Below are 22,169 nucleotides of genomic sequence, written 5' to 3'. Positions count from 1 at the left end.
GTAATGATTTTTTTTGGCAGCAAGGGTGGGATGCAGAGAGTAGAGGAAGGAAACTATACAATATATAGGCATCAGTAAACCTGTTGCACACTGGACTAGCAAGTGGTTTCATGCAAGTGGGAAAGCACAGAGACGGTGAAAGAGATCTCCGTGTTAAAGTAGTAGGCCCAACTGCGTTGTTGCGCCAGTGGGAGGCAGCAATGCACTAAACCATGTCCAATCTGCTCGGAAGAAGAAGAAGAAAAAGAAGAAAAAAAAGAAGAAGAAGAAGAAGAAGAAGAAGAAGAAGAAGAAAGAAAGAAAGAAAGAAAGAAAGAAAGAAAGAAAGAAAGAAAGAAAGAAAGAAAGAAAGAAAAAAAGAAAAAGAAAAAAGAAAAAGAGGTCTCATAATACATCCATGGTGACTGCGTCATCGTTCCCTTCCGGCGCGTCCTGATACTGCAGGCAGCGTGCGACAGGGTAGCCTGGGCTCCCGAGCTGGCAGCAGCAGCCTGGCGGACAGAGATGGCTGCGCCCACGGAGCAGAGCCGCGGTGGAGGATTTTCTGGGTCTCCGTGGACGGTGACGCCTTGGTGGCGGCTCGCTGTGCTCCTGTTCTCCGTGTCCTCCTTGCCGGCGGTCACGGCGCTGCTGGAGGGCCTGTACTGTGGCACGGAGGTCTGCTACGATGTGCTCGGCGTTACCCGGGAGGCCTCCAAAGCCGAGATCGCCCGGGCTTACCGGCAACTGGCTCGCCGGTACCATCCGGACCGGTTCAGGCCGGGAGAGCCCGGCTTGGAGGAAGAGACCCAGGAGTTCGCACAGAAGAAGTTCCTCCTCATCGTGACCGCGTACGAGACGTTAAAGGTTGGTCAAAGTCTCTGTCAAGTTTTCCTGAACATACATACCAGCAACCACATGTGTGTTCATAAGAATGTTTATGTTGCTAATACATATAACGATGTGTAAATATATAATGCAATATTCATGAACCAGTTTAAATCTCCGTCATAAAATACTGTTGCTAGGTACTTGACATCCTGTATGTTTCTATAACATATAGGGGCTGATGAAGCCTTATGGTTCCATCACGTTACTAATGACACATCTATTCTAATGACCCATTACAGGTTTAATCTAATAGTCTCTCAGTAATGGTATTGCTATGAAGTTCTCATAATCTTCATTTAGGGACTGACCTAACGTTTCCTGTAGAACCCCATTAACCCTTATGCCCTCCTCAAATCTACTACCCTCTGGACACCTTCGTGGCAAAAATGTACACGCACAAAAAAACTGCTTTTAAATCATCATACATCAATATTTTTTTCTTCTTTTTTTCCCCATAAATCTCTTAACCAACTTCAGACTTGCTCAAAACTACCAAACATTCAATCATTTTCAGGATTTTAACCCTTTCAATGCCAGTTTAATTATTTGAATTATTTTATTATTTATTACAAAAAAAACACAAAAAATTAATTATTTTCCATATAATAAATAGTAGGGGGATGAGGCTTTGGTAGTGATTAGAGTCTTGGATATGTCAAAGATTAGCAACAAAATTGATTTGATTACATTAGTATTTTTTATGTAGTGTGAGATACTCCCTCTGGACACCTTCATGGCCAAAAATTTTTTAATCTCACTGCCATTACAGTATAAAACCATCCATTCTGTAATGTCAGCATTTCATTTCGAAGAAAAGTAGTGATATTTTACATGTTTACTGTATTCCATCAGATTCAACCATTTTCCCATTGTAGGCTGATGCATGAAAATCCTGTATTCTTACCTGTTATATTATGGAGCCATGTGACTACCAGGGGGCCCCAAGAGTTTGTTTTGTGTGTGTGTGTGTGTGTGTGTGTGTGTGTGTGTGTGTGTGTGTGTGTGTGTGTGTGTGTGTGTGTGTGTGTGTGTGTGAATCTGTAAGCACGCACTGATTATTTCAGGGGTGAAAAAGGGCATCTTTTGAGGGATGTGTTTCATGTGTCTACCACTTTTCTTCAAAATGAAATGCTGACATTACAGAATGCATGGTTTTATACTGTAATGGCAGTGAGATTTAAAATTTTTTTTAAATTTAAAAAATTTTTGGCCATGAAGGTGTCCAGAGGGAGTATCTCGCACTATATAAAAAATACTAATGTAATCAAATCAATTTTGTTAATCTTTGACATATCCAAGACTCTAATCACCACCAAAGCCTCATCCCCCTACTATTTATTATATAGAAAATAATTTTTTATTGTTTTTTTTGTAATAAATAATTAATAATTCAAATAATTAAACTGGCATTGAAAGGGTTAAAATCCTTAAAATGATTGAATGTTTGGTAGTTTTGAGCAAGTTTTAAGTTGTTTATGTGATTTTATGAAAAAAAAAGGTGTCCAGAGGGTGCAAAATGCATGAATAGAGTATAAAAGACATGTAAGAGTAAAAGACATTGGATTTCAAAAATTTTATTAAAAAGAAAAGTTCTTGCAAAAATTTATGCCACAAGCTGTAACACACAAAAACAAGTTGAGAAAAATGTACAAAAATGCCCGAGGAGGGCATAAGGGTTAAATGTGTTTTCCTATCTACTGTACTTTACCCTAAATACTTGTTAAACCAGCATGATGGATTGCTGTTAGTTTTTGTCTTCATGAAACGATATTATTCTGATTTGGATTCATGTTTACATCGTGTAATAATCTTATATAGTGAAGGGACTGATGGTACCAGTGATTCTCCCATTAAGTTATATTTTTATGTTCTTCACTGTTACTCACTATAGTTTTCCCTCATAGTTAACCTCCTACTGTGTTTTTGTAATATTCTTATAATGATATTCTTGATGAGAAGGTGCTACTTTCCAATCTTCAGTATGAATTATAGTGTTCCTTAAGGAATTTACATTGTCTGTGCACACAGTCAAGTGACATATTTGCGTCTTTATAACTCGTAACTAACAACTACTGACTATTTTCTCCCTTATGTAATATTCCTCTAATTATTACCTGGTGTGTGTTTTTGTCCTTTTGTATTCTCTCACAATATCCATTTAAGAACTTGTAAGTATATTGATAGTTTAATTTCATACAGTATCTGGTGTTTCTGTTGAGATAACCTCATTCTGAATATTATATCCGTGACAACACCATGCATGGAAATCCTTTCCTCAAAATATATGTATATTTGGCATGTTATGCTTAAAATCTCATTTTAGATCACTGCAGTGTATTTTGTGTAAACTTTATTGATTGGCCACAAAGGAGCATGGAGAGACTCTGCACACTTAATTTTGTTTTCTGAAAAATAATTATTAACGTGAACATTTTCCAGCCAAGGTTTGCACAATTGTGACCAAGATGCACACTACAACTCTATTACAGGGCCTGATAATTATACAATTTGTCATTGACCATTGAGTTTCCTCCTCTCCAGGTGCAAAACTATCCACCACCTTCCGTTGCTTTGCACCACATAAAGTACATGATTTTTCGACAATGGCGCAGGCTCTTCTACAACCCAGATGGGTTTGTTACATACACAGCATATTAAATGTTTACCATTATTTTCTGAGGCATCATCAAATATTATTAAACCTGCCTGGGTTGCAGAAGAGCCTGCATGGTTGCTTTTGCTTTGAATCGGAACACACGTTGACAAAAGCACTTCTTTTTTCACTGTCTTCTATCTAACCTCACCACTGATCTCATTTGTTCACAGATTTTACTCACAGAGTCTGTTTTTTTGCAAATACAAATCTTTTCTACATGCAGATTTATTTTAAAGGTTTACACAGGTTGATTTACAACTACAAACTTTAGAATTATTTATGAACATCACTTTACAAACTCAAAATCTTTTTGACCTTAATTTGAGTCCATATAGTTTCTGTTCCAATGAAAAAGGGCCACGTAGACACAACAGCAAACATGTGGCTCTACAAAAAGGAATTCCTTACGAGTATTTGCACCTGAAAACTGATAAAAGAGCAAACTGAGAGAGACGGAGAAAGCCTACCGATATTAACAAAAACATCGCAATCGAAAAGACATAAAAAGGAAAATAACTTAAAATGCAAATATATTCGTATGAAATAAGAAGTGCATAACAATTACAGAAAGGTTCACATTTAATTTGTGTTTTCGGCAGGGTTGTATTTACTTCTTTTCACTTTTTAATGATTAGACCAGTTTTGGCTGAGCTCCCTCTGTAGGTCTTCCATTCCAGAAACATTTTAGTAAAAACAGAAATAAGGCCTCGTCTGTGTGTGCAGGACGAGGACACTCGGCGGGACTACGACTACATGCTGGACCATCCTGAGGAGTACTACCAGCATTACTACGCCTACTACCGCCGACAGCTCACCCCAAAAGTGGACGTCAGGATCGTCATCCTGGTCACCATCTGTGCCATCTCCATTTTCCAGGTACAACTGCAGCCTCCAACATGTTCAGAAACTACCAACAGGTTCAAAAAAACATCCTTCTTCATATTTAAATGGTAAAACTTTCTTGCTATCTAAGTATGTCATTTGAAGAATAAACCTGGTGATATTCTATATTTGTCTTACAATTATTGTTGTTGGTTTGTGTTAAAAAATAAAAATAAAAAATATGGAATAACAGTCGTATTCTTTAAGGAAAGTTTTTCCTTTGACAAATCCCATGAAAAAAAGAAGAAACAAACAGTGAACAGTTTGTTTACAGTCAAAACCAAAGACAGCCCCACAGCTCTGATCATGGATATTGTTTTTTTTTTTTTATATATTTTTAACACTCACACTTTATTTGACATTCGTTCAATACATACACGCTTTGAGCACTTTATTAGGAACACATGCGCACCTACTTATTCATGCAGTTATCCAATCAGCCAATCATGTGGCAGCAGTGTAAAGTACAAAATCCTGCACATACCAGTGACGAGCTTCCGTTAATGTTCCCATCAAACATCATGATAAAAAATATGATTTTAGTCAATCCCACACCTGACACCAACAATCATGTAACTGTTTCTTTAACTGCTGATCTCCTGGATTTTCACACGCAACAGAGTTTTTACTCAGAATGGTGGGGAAATAAAAAACTTTGTGGAGGAATCAGCTTGTTGATCTCTCATCAACAGTCAGTGGCGAATAGACAGACTGGTTGGAGCTGACAGAAAGGCTATGGTCACTTAGATAACCACTCTTTACAACTGTGCTGAGTAGAAAAGCCTGAGGCTGCAGTGGACACAGACTCACCAACACTGGACAGTTGAAGACCTGGGGCCAGTTTCCCAAAGGTATTTTAGAGTGGTCTGCAGTGTTTGGCCAGTCTAAATTTTGCTAATAGATTATAGTTTAATGCAAGTAAGACCCTTTCACAAAAAACTAATGACTAATTTTAAGCCAAAAGACACCTTACCCCCAGACTAACTTAGGTCTTAGACCAATGTTACCATGGTAACACGGTAATCAGTGACACTTGCGCTGACCAGTAGCAACCAACAACAAAAACATGAAAACATGGCTCATAATTTGTGGTTTGAAATCAGGTTTTTCTTTTTATTGTTTCACTCTTTGCTGAATTTCCCAAGTAAAATGTCCTGACAACTGTTTAGATGTCTATCTAAAGTCTGACTATTTGTTATATCTAAGCCACAGTCAAAGTCTGTCTTTGTGAAGCCGTTAGATTACAGTGGCTCATTAATCCTATTTGTCATCGCCTCTTTTCCAACTTTTTTTTTTAGAAAAAGTTGCATTTTGTATTTCATATGTATGGCAGAGGTATAAAATGTTAACACAGAACCCTCCCTCTTTCCTCCAGTACTACAGCTGGCACAGCAGCTACAACGAGGCGATCAACTACCTGGTGACAGTCCCCAAATACCGAATCCAGGCCACGGAGATCGCCAAGCAGCAGGGCCTCCTCAACCGCTCCAAGGAGAAGGGCAAAAACCGTCGCTCAAAAGAAGAGATCCGGGAGCAGGAAGAGGAGGTGATTCGTGACATCATCAAAAACAAGATTGACATTAAAGGAGGCTACCAAAAGCCCAACCTGTCAGACATCCTGCTATGTCAGATCGTGCTCTTCCCCTACTACCTGACCAACTATGTGACCTGGTATGCCTCCTGGGTTTACCGCTTCACCATATGCAGGGAGGAGTATGGAGACGATGAAAAATTCTACATCATCAGGTCAGTTCTTATGGAAAGTTTAACTTAGGGACGCCACAATACCAACATTTAAAAAAAATAATAATAATAATAATTTAGTCGGTACCAATATGAATGAAATTCCATGATTCTTGATACCAAATTCGATACCGCAACAAAAAAATGGCGCGAACACATACCTACACATGCACACGCCTCCAAAAAGTCAGTGTGCAAGCAGTGGTTTAAATTGACAAACAGTGTGACAAACCAGTGGTGTGAAAATATTCTTTTTATACTTTTTTTTTTTTTTTTTTTTAATGCATTTATTTGCTAGTGCAGTAGAGAGAGACAGGAAATGGGGAGGCAGAGAGAGGGGGAATGACATGCAGTAAAGGGCCGTCTGATGTGGGAGTCAAACCAGGGCTGACTGCAGCGAGGACTGTAGCCTCTACATATGGGGCGCCTGCTCAACCCACTGCGCCACTCAACGCCCCGTGAAAATATTCTTTTAAAAAGTCAATCTGACATTTCAACAGATTGAAGTGTTCAGCGTGAAATGTAAAATATCTTTGTACACCAGTTTTAAGATTTTTTTTTTTTTTTTGCCACAAGTCATGGCTTTTTATTAAACTGCCCATGTCAGTCTCTGAAGAATCACATCTCCAGTACCTAGAACATCCACGGTACCTTCACGGTACCTTGTTTTTCTACAGTCCTGTAGAAAAACAAGTGCCATCAGAATTTTGGCATCAACTTGATACCAAAGTATCAGTTTTCGTGACTTCCCTAACCTCGGTGAATGAGATTGATCTAGACAGCTTTTATATGTTTCTTATGTGAGTGTCCTCTCAGTGTCAGACGATCTCACAGAACACTGTTTGTGGTCTAACTCTCAGGAGGTACATGAAGATGTCTCAATCTCAGTTTGACAGTCTGGATGAAAACACAAGACAGTCCTTCCTGGAGAAACAGCTCTGGATCAAAGAAAACTACGAGGTTTGTGACTTTCACTTGGCTCTGTATACAACAACTGTCTCTATTCATCCTTACTGGTTTTCCATCCTTCCCTATCGACTTTCTTCTTCTTTCCTACAAGCTACCTTCAGTTCAGGTGTTACCGGCATCTTCCATTTAGTTTCACTGCCTTCTTTCTTCCACCCATTTACCACAAAAGCTAACACAGCTCTTACCCATGTTCCTGCATCCAGCAGCTTGTTTAGTACAGCTCAAAAGTTTTAGGATACCTCAATTTGTCAAGTTTTTCTTTTAATATACATAATTCAGTGTCTCAGTGTTTCTGAAATTAAATCCCAGAAAAAAATAAGCAATTTTAGATTTCAGAAAAAAGGAGTCATGGAATCGTCTTGTTGAACTAAATTTTAATCTAAATGTTTGAGTCATTCAGCAGCTGAACTCACTCTGACCTTCCTTCTACACTGGAAATCAAATGTTCAGACAGTTGGTCCTAACACTGTTGCAGAAGTTCCTATGAATGTGTCACTTGCTACTTTGCTTTCACCTTCTGTCCTGTTCATCCCAAACCAGCTCCATAGGCTTCAGATCTCGAGAATGTGCTGGTCTTCATTATGTGAAGCCTTCGTCTGGTTCTGTTCTTATAATGTTGTTACCCATTATCTTGCTATAAGATGAAGCCCCGCCCATCAGTCTGTCTCACTTTGTTACCTGCCCTTTTCTTACAATAGCATTATGAAGTCCTAATAATGCATCAGAGGGTGTAGTAATAGTTTGTTCCAACTCTGTACAGACAAAGGGTTTGTAAGTCAACAGGAAAAGTTGGGAGCTGTTGGCATAACTGCAGGAAAGTTCGCCAACTTAATGAAAAAGGTTACATGATTCTTCAGTTCTTTCAGTACTGCTTACATTTCAATAAAAACTGGAAAAAAGGAGAGAACTTTTTGACAATATACAACGAAACTGAATACACCCTTGGTCAGTACCTTTTTAAAATGTTAAGAAGTGCAATTGTTGACCACTGCAAGAAAAGTGATTATACCTGTGATTTCCAATTAATGCTAATTGCTTGAACAAGGTTATAGAATAACTGTGAACACCACAGTTTTGCCCACAGTTGTGTCTAATGCACCATGACTCCACATGGTGAGGAACTGCCTGATCAAGTAAATCAGATTGTGAGATTTAAAGATGGAAACAGGTACAAGAAGTACTGTAGGCAATAGAGGTAAAGGAATAGCCATACTACCAATAACAGAAGGCACAGCGGTTGTCTTTGAAAAATTACGGCAGATAGAAGTCGCATTATTTACGCCAACTTGCATTGGAAAACAGATGGTTAAGTGTTTCTGACTTGACACAAGGATTAACTGTGGAAACGGGTGTTTCAGTGATTGATCACACAGTGCAAAGGACTTTGCATGAAGTCAACCTCTACTCACAGCGCCCTAGAAGAAAACCACTGCTCATAAAACAGCACCAAGTGCAAGATTCAGCTTTGCCAAAAAACATGAAAAGAGGCCTGATGAATATTGGCAACAAATTCTTTGGTCAAATGAAACCAAAGTACATTTATTTGGATCAGATGGGGTCCAGCATTTGGTGTGGACCTGGTCAGGACTACCACAGTGACTGTGAAACGGAGTGTACTGATGATGGGCTGCATCATGAGCATGTAAATTGTAGGGAAGGTGACATTTATGTTTTTATGGTACTATGAATGCAAGTTGAATTGAAACAATGATTTTCCTGGTTTCTGGTTTTTAAAGTGAAAAATTTGCAGGATGTTTGACGTTTTACTGTTGGTAGCTCAACAGCCATTTTATAAAAATGTAGTAGCAAAGTAGTGATTGGAGTTTTTACCTGCTGTGACGAGCTTCCGGTAAGGGGCCTGCTGAAGCTGATTGTGCTGAATAGTAGGCAGCCAGATGAGGCTGTACGCTTGGCATTGCTCCACTCACCTGGGCCTCTGCTCCCGCACTTAGGGGGGAGGTTGCAAGTATAGCGGTGTAGAACCCAGAATTCTTCCACGCACTGCTTCTCAGATGCTTTGGTGTCACCATTCCCCGGATGGCTTTGCTCACCAGTGTTCTCCATTTTCATAGCAAACAACGTAACATTAGAAGCTGCTTAGTTTACAGATATGTCAATAGGTCAAGCTGTCAGTGAAGATTTAGAGCATCCTCTGCTGGATTCAAACTGGTCTCTATGGTTGGAATCCTAACTTTTTCCCAAAAGTTTGTACAAATGTTTGAATTTCTAATAAAAAAGTGACATCATGGCAGAATGTGGATCTGGAAAGACCTGCTGTAGTGGGAACTGCCACAGAGGTTGTTTTGAGGACTGTGTTAACGTCAGTCTGTCTGTGGACAGATTTCATCATTGTGATAGTGTCACATCCAGTTGATCAGTATGAAGGCTGAGTTCAAAGATGGGTGCTATCCAAACATGAGTAATGAATACTCATGCAATAATGTAGCCAGTGACTACTGAGTACTCATGGGTTGGAACTTTAACATGTTGGCAGACGTCGCAGCTGGTGTGATCCCATTACAAGATGGTCTGTAGTTTAGTGAGCAAGTATTTGTGTTAATAAAAAGTGAAACTGAGCAGCAGAGTGGTGAGTGTGACATGATACAGGTTAACCTCCCCTCCGCCCAAACCAGGTGGTGTTACCTAGATGGTGTGACTGTTCTTCATGTGTGTCTTTCAGGTGTACAGAAAGGAGCAGGAGGAGGAAATGAAGGTAAAGATGGCGACCGATCCAAGGATGAAGAGGTACCGCCGATGGATGAAGAACGAGGGACCAGGGCGGTTGACATTCATTGATGACTGACGGCCGCAAGCTCCGTTTGTAACATACACACCTGCCTCAGTGCCAACATACACAGAAAACACATGCCGCGCTGTGTGGAGAAAAACCTGTGCAGAAAGATTAACTATGCTTGTTTATATAGTGAGAGATATTTTCATAACAATCAGGCCTCATTAAGGGCATGACTGAGTGGAATAAACTGTGAGCTGGGAAATTTGAGTAATGTTTTTTTACATAATGCTGTTTTTTTTTTTTTTTTCAAACCAAGTAAATTTAAACAAGTTGAATGATTGTTTTAAACTTTTCTTGTGTCATTTCAGCTGTTTTTGTTTTCTCCTGCCGGTCAAAACGGATGAATGAGTTTTGGTGCCTGAATTATTTTTAAATGATTTCTGTTGGATAACAAACATGATCCTGGTGCAAGGTGATTAACATAATGACTAGTAACCAGAACACCACCAGTTTGCCACAGCCAACAGTACAAAGTGTCCTAGGGTCAGGCATTGGGCTGCCATCTGCTCACCGTTTATGCTGCACATGAGCATCAGTTAAATGTCTGAAGTGTTAAATGAGGAAGGAGTATTTGCATTTACTGCTTTTATGATGAATGACCCAGGGCCAGTGTATTTTGAAGAACTGTGAGATTTTGGTTCACTTTCCATCTCACGGCCAGATGAGAGGATGGCTATCATTTTGAATCTAGGATGTATTTAGTGTAGCTAATCACAAAGACTAGAACCATGGGGATCTGTTAGCCAAGCTCCAGAAACAAGAAAATCCACCTTGTAATAATGCCAAAGGAATGCTTATGGAACAGGTGTAGAATTTAAAAAATGTAAAAATGAGGGATTAGGTGGAAAATGATATAATACTTCTCAACCGACTCTTAGGAAGAAGACGGTAAAAAAAAATTAGTTGTACAAACATAAAGAAGAGCAAACTGTGGATCCTGATAAACGGGATTAAACGGATGACTTTCTGTAGGGATTCTCTTTTCTGGGCTGATCTGTGCTGTTGAAACTTTTTTTATCAGAAAAGAAGCAGGAGAAAAAAGCGACAAAGACATTGTTTGTGTAACTCAAACCTTTTTGTGTAAATGTGAAAGCCAAAGTCACAACTGCAAGTATCTGTAAATTGTGCAAAAAGCACATTTATCACCCAGGGAGTCTTTAATCCTGGTTTCTGCTCTGTCTCTTCAGAAGTGCAGATGACCGCTTACTGTTTACTGCATTTTGCAACTTGGTTATACTTATAATTTATTTCAGTTATCATTTTTGTGCTAAGGTTGCATAAAGTCATACTGTAACTTCAGTCATACATATTATGAACAAAGGAAAGTTGTTGGTTTTTTTTGGTGTTTTTTTTTTTTGTCTTTGCTAAATGGTGAGTGTCAGCAGGCCTCAAACCTGTCCTTCGAACAACAGCACAGTCCACTGTGATCAAGGACAGCAGGCCTGTAGCTGTGAGTTGCATAATAAAGACCCTTTGACAAGATCTAGTTTTGAAGCGAATCAATTGGAAATGTTCCAAGGTCAGCCAGAGTTTTTAACCAATGCATACAGCTAACATTATCTTAACTAGCTAGCTACCTACAACTGATAACATTTGCTAGCAGCTAGCAAAAGCTGTGGTCAGAGCTAGAAATGAGAAGCTGTTTTTCCCCAAGTTCTTTTTGAAAACAAGCCATTGTTTAAAAAAATTACTACCGGTAATTTCAATTGGTAAATCTGTCACTGAGGTGTAACAACAGTAACTTAAGGAGGGGTGAGGGTTCTCAGTATGCTAATAGGTGTTCAGAACAGCCACACTCAGAGGCAGGGTGAAAAGCTGGCTGTCAGAGGGGCGAGACAGTGGTATGGTCACATTACATTTCAAGCAGATGACTATTCGTTTCTCTGTCCATTCACTTCTATTGAAGCCCAACAACAAGACAAATTGCAGTCTGCAATCAACAGGTAGTTATAGCAGATCTGTGGGTCATAGTGCAGTTGTTGCACCCCCAAAATGAAATGTCAAAAACTTGTCCATCTTCTTACTTTGCAATGTTTTATTAATAAAAATACCCACAGTTCACAAGAAGCAATTTTAGGAGTGCAGCTATTGATTATTTTAGTAATCAAGTAATCTACCGATTATTCCATCGATTAATCAAGTAATCGGATAAGAAATACTTTTGTGTCATTAAAGAGCAATAGAAAATATTTTAAAAAATAAAAGAGAAATCAAGGACTAAATGGTTTCCTTTTAACAAACATTTTATTGTTGAAATTACATCCAATATTATTTGTCATCTTCTGAAAGGCTTCATGCTCTACCATGGACAGTAGGTGTGCCATGACTTAGCGATTCAAGTAACCATGGTGATGTAAATGGTGATAAAAGGTGAAAAAATTCCCATAGAGAATGAACGGGGAGACGTCTTCAAAACAACCAAACCCAGCCCTCTTTGGATCTCTACTGCTTTGTCATTATTCAACATGGAAAAATGGTTGAAATGTTAAACGGGTCACAAGACTTGAGACTCTTTTGGGTTAAATCTGTATTTTTACAACTATTACAGTTTACACAAAATCACAGTTTACGTTTTGAGTCATTTTTAGAACGTTTCAGACTTTATAATGGGTGTGTATTGCACAGAACTTTCAGAGCTAGAGTGGATGACATCATTGCTAGAGTGGCAGAAGCTCTCAAACTCCTGAAAAAATTATGTGTAACTCGTTCTTACAGCCACATATTTCAGTCTTCACACATCACAGCTTCCTCGTTAGCAGACAAATTCATGCTGTTTTGTGGAAATTGTCTACCTAAGCAAAGAGACTTACAGAATTTGATAGTGAGCCTCAAAGTGATGGGAGTACCTTCCAACTCTCCCACTCACTGCAATACAAATTCAGGAGCCAATTTCCAAAGAAAAGCATAGGTGACTTTTTTTTGTTACTCACCCCATGTGTCCACATTTTTGGCTCCAGAAACACCAAAGCCACACAATCTATGCACAAAGACCTTGTGCCAATCACAAGATGCTACATAAACTACATAAAAAAACAGTTGTAGATGTTTCAGTGAGGGCCTTATACAGCTCATGGGCATTGGGTATGTCATGGCCATTGGTCACCAGCTTGTCTGCTGTTCTTTTCAAGGTCCCCCCAACATCATCAAGGGCTCCTTTGCCATGGCAAGCTTAAAAAAATTCCATGTGCCACCTCTAAAACCTCATCTTACAAGCTCTGTGCTGAAAAGGAAGAAATTCCCTTTCTGCTTATATTGTGTACATGGTCCATCACTCAGAAGCGTAGGACAGACACAGTGGTTATGTGGCTCGTAGATAATCTGGATTCATGTGTTCCCATATTGCTGGCGAACTTTTGTGTTGGGAGGATGACACTGTTCTGAAGCAAATAAGCTGTTTATCACCACCTATATACAAAACACCATCGTGCAGAGTAGCCTGTTGGTGGGAGGAGCTAAAGTGTACAGCTTGAATCTCTGAGCTGTATTTGCATGTCTTGTTCTTTGAGAATCTGAGGGCATTCTCAGCAAATCCTAGGTCAGAAAGTCTGTATTTCTTCACAATCCTCCCCACTGTTACTTTTGCAATTAGTTTTTTTCTCTTTCTTTTCTTGCTTTATAGTACTTATTCTTGCCTCCTCTTAGGATCAGCATCCCTTGCATGGTATTGCCTTTGTCTTTCAGCAGCACTTAAAGGACCCATGATCTATCTGCAAATAGATAGATAGATAGATAGATAGATAGATAGATAGATACTTTATTTATCCCCTAGGAGAAATTTATGTGTCCATTAGCTCATTGTTGATGATAATAAAAACAGTTTATAATAAATAAACAATAATAATTAGATTAGTCCACTTCCTTTGGCTGAGGTGTTGTATAGCCTGATGGCAGTGGGAACAAAAGATCTCCTGAACCTCTCTGTTATCAAATGCAACATTATTTAAACAGTGAGTGAGAGACTGACTGAGTGAGTGAGAATTCATAAAATTTTCACATTGAAACAGGAAGCAGAACCCACCCCGTCACAATAAAAGTGACAGGTTGGTATGTAAGGAGGTGGTAAATTTCATCCCTAAATGTCTACAGTTCACCATGCGGTCAAGTTCCTCACCTAACATATATGCTATACGTAGTTCAAATACAGTTTTCTTTGCATTAACAGTTTTTTATTAAAAAATTTTTTCCCTCTCTGTTTTGCATGACGGGTAGTTGGGTTGAGCTTGACAAACCACATCTAACATGAAAAGGCAACAAATAAACAATATTAAAGGTCAGAACTTTGTCCTGGCTGCTCCAAAGTCTCAAATGATGTCACTTCCTCTTCGTGGTGTCAGTTAAAGTAAAAGTACATTCTTTATAGGCAAAACATGTCAAAAATCTCAAATGAAGGACACAAATCATTAAATTTTTACATAGAAGTGTGTTTTTATTTTTTTTTAATATATCTTATGTAAATAGGGACACACATATAATCCTGACAATAATAAAGGTTTGATAAAAAACATTACATTTACATGTCAAGTTGTTTGATACGGACATGTATTAAATGTATGCAAAATTGCCATGTTTTAAGGAAAAATGGCTAAAAAATAGTATATTAGTCTATATAGAATAGTATTTCCTCATAAAACATCTTGGCAGGAGTACTTGACACCTATAGTTTTAAGATTTGGAAACACACTGCATAAGGCACAAAAATGTGTGTTATGATATGCAACTGCTTCAGATGGCGCACTGTGAGCCCCCCCCCCCCCCCCCCCCCCCCCCGAGGTGCGCAGGAGTTCAAAAGCCCATTCATCGCTGCTTACAGCTTTAATTTCAGTTTGTCATTCTACCTGACCCAGAAACACACACAAATACAGACGAGAGAGGCACACAGACAGAGAGAAAGACACACAAACAGACACACGCACACAAACAGATACATACACGTACACACAGATACAAACACAGACAGAAAGCTGTTTACAAGTTAGTACTCACAGACGGAGATACCAGTTCAGACTGGACAGAACAACAGTAAATACAGCAGCAGACATACTGAACTTAACCTGCTCCACTGGTGTTATACTCAAGATCCTCCTTTTCCTTTTCTTTGGTTGTTTACTACTCTTGCATACTTTGTGCTACATAAACTATCAATAAGCTATCAAAATGTTCAGCTTCTTCAGGAGATGTATCCTTACCTTCAACTTTTTGATACTATCCATCATTTTTGAAATAAGCTTTTTCTAAAAAATTTTTACAATGTAAGTGAATGGAAACGATGTTCAACTCCTTCAAAACTTCAATGTCTTTGAAATTCAACTACTTGAGCATAATTTCTGCTACACACTTGATTCAAAATTTAAACTGTTTACAAGACTTGGAAATTAAGTTATTATTCAGCCTCATTTTTTCATTTTGTGTCTGCGACAGCCAGACACGCATACAAACAAACAGGAGACAGGTTGAAAGGTACACAGAAAGACGGGCAGATAATCAGACAGACGGACAGAGGCAGGTGGGCAGATAGGCACAATATTATTCAGGAAATATTTGGTTGTTAATTTCAGTTTGCAATATAACTGACTCCACAGTACATATATTGTAATTGGTGGATTGCCTTTGGAGCTCATTCTGATTGGTGGATAACCTTTAATCAGTGGTTTCCAAGTGCTACCTTTTTCATAGATAAAGAAAAGTTTCATTCTTACTTCTTCTGCCTTTCTATGGTCTCTACTATCTACTCCTTCATACTTTTTCGTACAAAAACCATTCAACTACCAAAAAGTTCAGCTTGTTCTGTAGATTATATGATGTATACAACTTTTTTCTAGTTTTCATAACTTTCAAAATATTACGATTTTTCTGCAATTTTTTCCCCATTCAAATGAATGGAGACAATCTTGTTCACAAAACATTCAGCTATTAAAACTATTCAACTTTTTGATATCTTGTGTAGTTTTTGAATTATCACAGTTTTAATTTCTTTTCAGTTTCAGTTTTTTTCAGATCATTCTAGAGTCTATGATGGGTATGTATTCAGACTGGACAGAACAACAGTAAATACAGCAGTAGACATATTGAATCTAACCTGCTCCACTGGTGTTATACTCCAGATCCTCCTTTTACTTTCTTTCGGTTGTTAACTACTCCTGCATACTTTGTGCTACATAAACTGTTCAACTATCAAAACTTTCAGCTTCTTCGGGAGATGTATCCTTTCCTCAAGTTTTTGATACTTTTCATCATTTTTGAAATATTAAGCTTTTTTTGCAATTTGTACAATGTAAGTAAAAGGAGACGATGTTCAACTCCTTCAAAACTTCAACGTCTTTGAAATTCAACTACTTGAGAAATACTCTCAGACTGCCAGCTCTTAAGTGATTTTTCAGCTTATTCATATCTTAAATTAAAGTTTCTTCTATTTAGGATGTAGTTCATCTTTCTGTTACTAATAGAATTGATTACTTCTTTATATTTTTAAGGAATTCCATTCCTACTTCCACCTATGGCGGTAAATAATTTGGCTTTCAAGTGTTTCAGCAACATGTTTCAGTTCTCAGATTTTGCAGCTAATGGACTTTTCAAAGCACTGTCAGAAATCTCTTTCAGGTGTGACATTTCTTCTTTCTTAGATTTTTTGTCAGCCAATTTAGGCCATTTAGCTTTCAACTAACATGTTTTTCTGTTTTTCACATTTTGTATATGTTCTGTGAGTTTGTTACACTTTCCAACAAAAACGTAGGCCTTTTTCAACCATTTCATACCATTCAACCTCCAGCTTAAAATTTCTGCTTTTAATCTTGAGCCATTGCTTGAGCTTTAGCATTACTTCAGCAGTTGCTTAAGCTACTTTAGCATTGCTTCAGCAGTTGCTTCAGCTTTTTCAGCATGGCTTCAGTGATCTCATTCAGCTCTCAGCATTCACAGGCATTTTCAGCAGGAAATGCATTTCCTAGTTCGTCTTATTCATCTTCCGTATCAAAATTTTGGTGCGTAACTAGTCCTGCAGCTTTGAGAAAACCCAGACAATATATATACATGGATGCATGCGGCTCGATTGAGAATGGTGTACTATGACTTACTTAGCGATTTGAGTAACCATGGCAACCTAATTGGTAAAAAAATGACCAAACCCAGCCCTTTTTGGAGCACTACTGCTATACTATACCTCAACATGGAAAAATGGTTGAAACGTTAAACAGGTCACAAGACTTGAGACTCTTTTGGGTTAAATCTGTATTTTTACAACTATTACAGTTTACACAAAATCACAATTTACGTTTTGAGTCATTTTTAGACCGTTTCAGACTTTATAATGGGTGTGTATTGCACAGAACTTTCAGAGCTACAGTGGATGACATCATTGCTAGGGTGGGAGAAGCTCTAGGACTGCTCTGAAAAAATTTTGTTTAACTCGTCCTCACGGCCACATATTTCAGTCTTCACAAATCACGACTTCCTTGGTAGTCAAAAAATTTGTGCTGTTTCGTAGAAAGTGTCTACCTAAGCACAGAGGCTTAAAGAATTTGAATAGTGAGCCTTAAAGCGGTGGGAGTACCCTCCACCTCTCCCACTGACTGCAATACAAATTCATGAGCTGATTTCCAGAGAAAAGCAGAAGTGACTCTTTCTTGTAACTCCCCACATTTTTGGCTCTAGAAACACCAAAGCCACACAATCTGTGCACGAAGGTCTTGTGCCCGTCATGGTCTGCTCATGGTTCTGGTAGGAGTTGCAGTTTTTTCACAAAAAGCTGAGCCCAAATCACACCCAGATCTGTGTCAGCTCTGTGTCTGTAAACTAGACACAGACGTTCAAACCAGCTCGTTAAAAGACTCTTTGATCTCTGTGATGTTTACAAACACAGACACACACACACACACACACACACACACACACACACACACAGGCAGAGAGCTGTTTACAAGTAAGTGGTCATAGGGAGAGATTAGACTGGTCAGTACAACAGTAAATACAGTAGCAGACATAATGAATTTACTTTGATCTTTGAGCTACGGGAACGGTTCAACCACCAGGGCAGCTCTCCCATAGGCTGCAATACAAATTCAGAAGCTGATAGCAAACAGCAGGTCTCAGGTCTCAGCAGGTGCTACTAACGGAGTATCCGGGCAGAAATGGACAAAGCTGATTCTTATTTGCTAACTTGACTCATTAACTCTTACCCCTGTAAGAGCATGTATCAAATCAGCACCATGTATGTATGTGTGCTTGTATTTGCATGCCCCCCAACACACACACACACACACACACACACACACCATCCCTCATCACCATGCCTAACTACAATTAATTGGTTGATTTCGTTGCTGTTCTCACCCGGGAACTGATATATCTGGTAACTTTAAGATGTTCTTTAATTTTATATTTTTATCATATATTATTATGATCACCCAATAACATGTTTTACCCCCCAATTTTCAAAATGTAATGCAGTTCAGAAACATTTTAACTGATTTGCTCTTTGTTCTTTTATCTGAGAACAGTTTTACACAGTGATTTACTTGTACTGATGTCTTTTCACTAATACTAGTGTTGATGTGCTGACACGTCAGTGTGGTGTCCCTTCTCCAGTCAGTTTCTGTTAATGTTAAAGTTTATTGATTTATTGATGCTCTCTCCGAACACAGCTAATGTTGCTGTTTTCTTCATCACATTGTCTGACTACCTGCTGTACATTTAAACTTACACTAGTTCTGCTCCAGCAGTCAGAGCTCTCTGCTCCCTTTAGGGACTTTCACTATCTCAGCAGTTGTTTACATGCTATTCAGATCTGCTAGTTACTTTAGCTTAGCAGTTAGCACTAGCTTCCCTTTCTCTCCCTCTCTCTCACTCGCTTGGTATGGTGTTGTTGTAACTTCAGTGTAGAGGACTGTGATCATCGTCTTCAGCGATGTATGCTGTCTTACTTTAGGCACAGCTCCACTGGCTAAGTGGAGCTAACTGCGAAGTCTAACTGACAAATCCCTGAAAATTTTCCTTAAAAAAAAAGTCAGACAAAATCTTTTTAAATCCCACAATTATCAACCTTCATTGACTATTTTTTTTTTTTTAAGTAATTTTTTGGGGCTTTTTGTGCCTTTATTGATAGTGCAGTAGAGAGAAACAGGAAATGGGGAGGCAGAGAGAGGGGGAATGACATGTAGCAAAGGAGCGAGGACTGTAGCCTCTGCACATGGGGCGGATGCTCAACCAATTGAGCTACTCGACGCCCCCTTCACTGACTATTTTCATATCAAAAATCCTGTATCACCCAGTTTTGGTCTCATTCTGATATCTTTTACATTTTTTTAAGGAAATCCCCCTAAAGTGCAGAGAGGGCTGTCCAAAGCTCCCATAGACTTCCATGTAAAACTGAGCTCTGACGCTCTTGCACTCAACAGAGTTGAGGGTTCAGGTACACATATAAGATATCAATCTCTTTAATTAAGCCTTTGGACAGCTGAAGTGAGGTGATCTCTTCAATAGGACTTGTAGTTTTCCCTGTGTGATTCAATTTTCAAACACAAGTTTCATCTTAACCTTAGAACACCATTGCCGGGTGGTTTTCACCCGAGCAAATAAATGTATGTGATTTTCATTATGCTGCGTTTATATGAGTGTCATGGGTCTCTGGGAAGCTTCAGCATTGTCTTTGACATCTTTGATGGCATGGGTGTTTTCCTAATCCAAAACACACTTTTTCCTACAGGCACATGTTTGGGTGATTTTCACCCAGCAATAGCGATAGAAGGTAGAGTAGGTTTTAGGTGGATTCTACCCAGGTTCCCCTCTGTGCCACTGGCGATTGACCTGCTGGAGAACTGTGGCATGACCCTTGTGGGGACAATAAAAGCAAACAAAAAGGAGATCCCCCAATTGATGAAAGTTAAAGAAAATCGCACACCAGGCACCACTGCATTTCTCTTCACCAAAGAACTAACCTTGGTGTCCTTCCTCCCTGACAAAGCTTCAAAAAAGAAGGTTGTCCTGCTCATATCATCCATGCACACACAACCAAGCATTGGACCCACTCACAAGCCTGAGGTGATTGAGTTTTACAACAAAACAAAGGGAGATGTCGATACTTTCGACCAGATGTGTGCTCACTATGGCTGTGGAAGAAAGACCAAGAGATGGCCCCTGTTCGTGTTCTATGGCATGATAAACGCTGGTGTGATAAACTCATGGATCAGACACAAGGAGAATGCAATGAAGAGAGATGACAACTACCTGCAGAGAAGGCCTTATATGCATGTAAGGAATAAGGTAAGTAAGCGTGGTCCTGGAAGTGCATGTTGTCTTTATTTAGTGCAGTGGTTATGAATAACTATCACAAAGTCGGGATTTCCAAGAGAATTCATATTATGATAAAGTTATTTTAGTCAGCTGGTCATTTTTACCCATTCAAAATATGACATATTTTGTTTCTCTCTCCTGCAGCTATTTGTGCGCCAAGGACACTGAGCCTTCACCAGGGAAGTCTCAATTATCCCAGGAATGGGTGGACCAAAAACCAAGTTTCCATCTTCATTATTTTTTTTTTTAGGGATTTTTTGTTCCCAAATTCCTAATTTTTTAGTAATTTTGGAGTAATTTTATATGGTCCCCTCATGATGCTTTTCTTTCATTTTGTTAGACATGACACAGTTTAAAATAAAAGAACACTACTCAAATTTGTCATGTATTGTCATGTTTTGATATATTTTGATGACAAATACCTTTTATTAGTGCCACGGGTGCTCAGCTCCGGGCGGGATCAAGACGTGCGTCTTGATCCCGCAATGGGTGCTATGACTTTTGGTGTTAAAATTCAAATTTTTCCCAAAGTTATTCCCAAAAAACTGGGAATAAATAATGCATTAGAAATGCATTGGAATTTTCTTTAGAAACCCACCTTTTTTCAACAAAATTGCACCTTTTTTCTGAGTCACCCAGCTCTCTCATACCTGCACGTAGAAATGTGATTCAAACTATAAAACGGAGGAAAACTTCTGCTCTCTCAAAAAGACAGGAACTGTTTTTACATAACATGTAAACTTTTCACACTGTGAGCACTCAAAGGAGGAGTGCAAATCACTTTTTCTTCAAAGTTAGAGTGAAAGCGTCAGTTGGCTAGAGTGCGTGAAGCAGTAAAAAATAACCTTTATTTTTATTTTTAACTCGAGCTCGCGGCCAAACCGTAAAAAGGAAACAAATAATTCTTTCTGAAAATGTAGACATAGTTGTTGGGATTCATAAAATGTAACTTTGACAGGCAGGGTCTGCACAAAATTTAAACAGGGGTGCCGAGTCCGGCAGCAATACCTGTCTCACTCTCATTGACACCTAATGTAATCATCTTTTTTTTTTCAAAAGAATCTCTCTCTGTCTTCGCACTGAGCTTACTCACTCATTTTAAGGAATATCTGAATAAAATAGAGACTGTAAGAAACTTCTGGCTTCAGTGTCTGGCACGGTCTTTTTGGTTTATGAAAAGAAGTAACGGTTTTCTCATAATTTGCAGTTGTTTGAAGCCATGTAGAAGCCAAATTCTGGGCAGATTTTCACATTGCCATGGCAATGGCAGCTCCTGACCTGTGTGCGTGCGTGCGCGCGTGCGCCTAGCAACCAGATAACCAACTCTCCAAGCTCTGCTAGCTTTACATTAGCCGCATGTTAGGTCTTAAATTACATTTAGTTAGGTCTTAAATATGTAAGTCCATTTACTGCTTCCTTCGTTGCTTTTTTTTTGTTTTGTTAAAAGAGTGAATGAAGTTGTGACGGTCTCCGCTGAGACAGGAGAGGAGAAGCTACTAGCCCTCTCTCGCTGTCACTTCTAGTCGCGTTGCTCTCCTCCCCAGTAATGTTAAATTTAGCACAGAAAAAAACATAATAGTGGTAATTTAAATAGCGGTTGATGGGATTTATTAACCCTCAGGGGTCCCTCTGTCCTTTTTTGGACATTTTCTTCACTTTTCTTTTTTGATTTGATGATCATTTTGGCTGTGTTACAGCTGAAGGTATGGATTTCTGCAAGAAAGTGTCTTTTTTGACATATTTTTAAAATCTAATGTCAGTTACTGTTACAGGTCTATTATACACTGGTAACACATTTTGTACCCTCTGGGGTTCCTCGCGTCCAAAAAAGGACACACAAAGAAAATGCTATAAAATCATCATATATCAATATTTTTTTCTGCTTTTTTTTTGCATACATCTCTTAAACCACTTCAGTTCTGCTCAAACCTACCAAATGTTTATTAGTTTTCAGGATTTTAACCCTTTAAA

General features: G+C 38.8%; 1 protein-coding gene across 1 annotated transcript; it reads left to right on the top strand.

Moving 5' to 3' along the window:
* Window positions 1-268: 268 nt before the first annotated feature.
* On the top strand, window positions 269-11,396 carry dnajc25 (DnaJ (Hsp40) homolog, subfamily C, member 25). The gene is made up of 5 exons (XM_056403795.1): window positions 269-846; window positions 4,250-4,402; window positions 5,784-6,154; window positions 7,012-7,111; window positions 9,801-11,396. Exons 1-5 carry the CDS (start codon window positions 505-507, stop codon window positions 9,921-9,923), a joined length of 1,089 nt encoding a protein of 362 aa, XP_056259770.1. The 5' UTR covers window positions 269-504; the 3' UTR covers window positions 9,924-11,396.
* The last annotated feature ends 10,773 nt before the right edge of the window (window positions 11,397-22,169 follow it).

Source organism: Seriola aureovittata, chromosome 18, assembly GCF_021018895.1.
Source record: "Seriola aureovittata isolate HTS-2021-v1 ecotype China chromosome 18, ASM2101889v1, whole genome shotgun sequence".
In the NCBI taxonomy this organism is placed as follows: Eukaryota; Metazoa; Chordata; class Actinopteri; order Carangiformes; family Carangidae; genus Seriola; species Seriola aureovittata.
The sequence above is the reverse complement of the archived record's forward strand: the minus strand, read 5'-3'. Positions and strand labels throughout refer to the sequence as shown.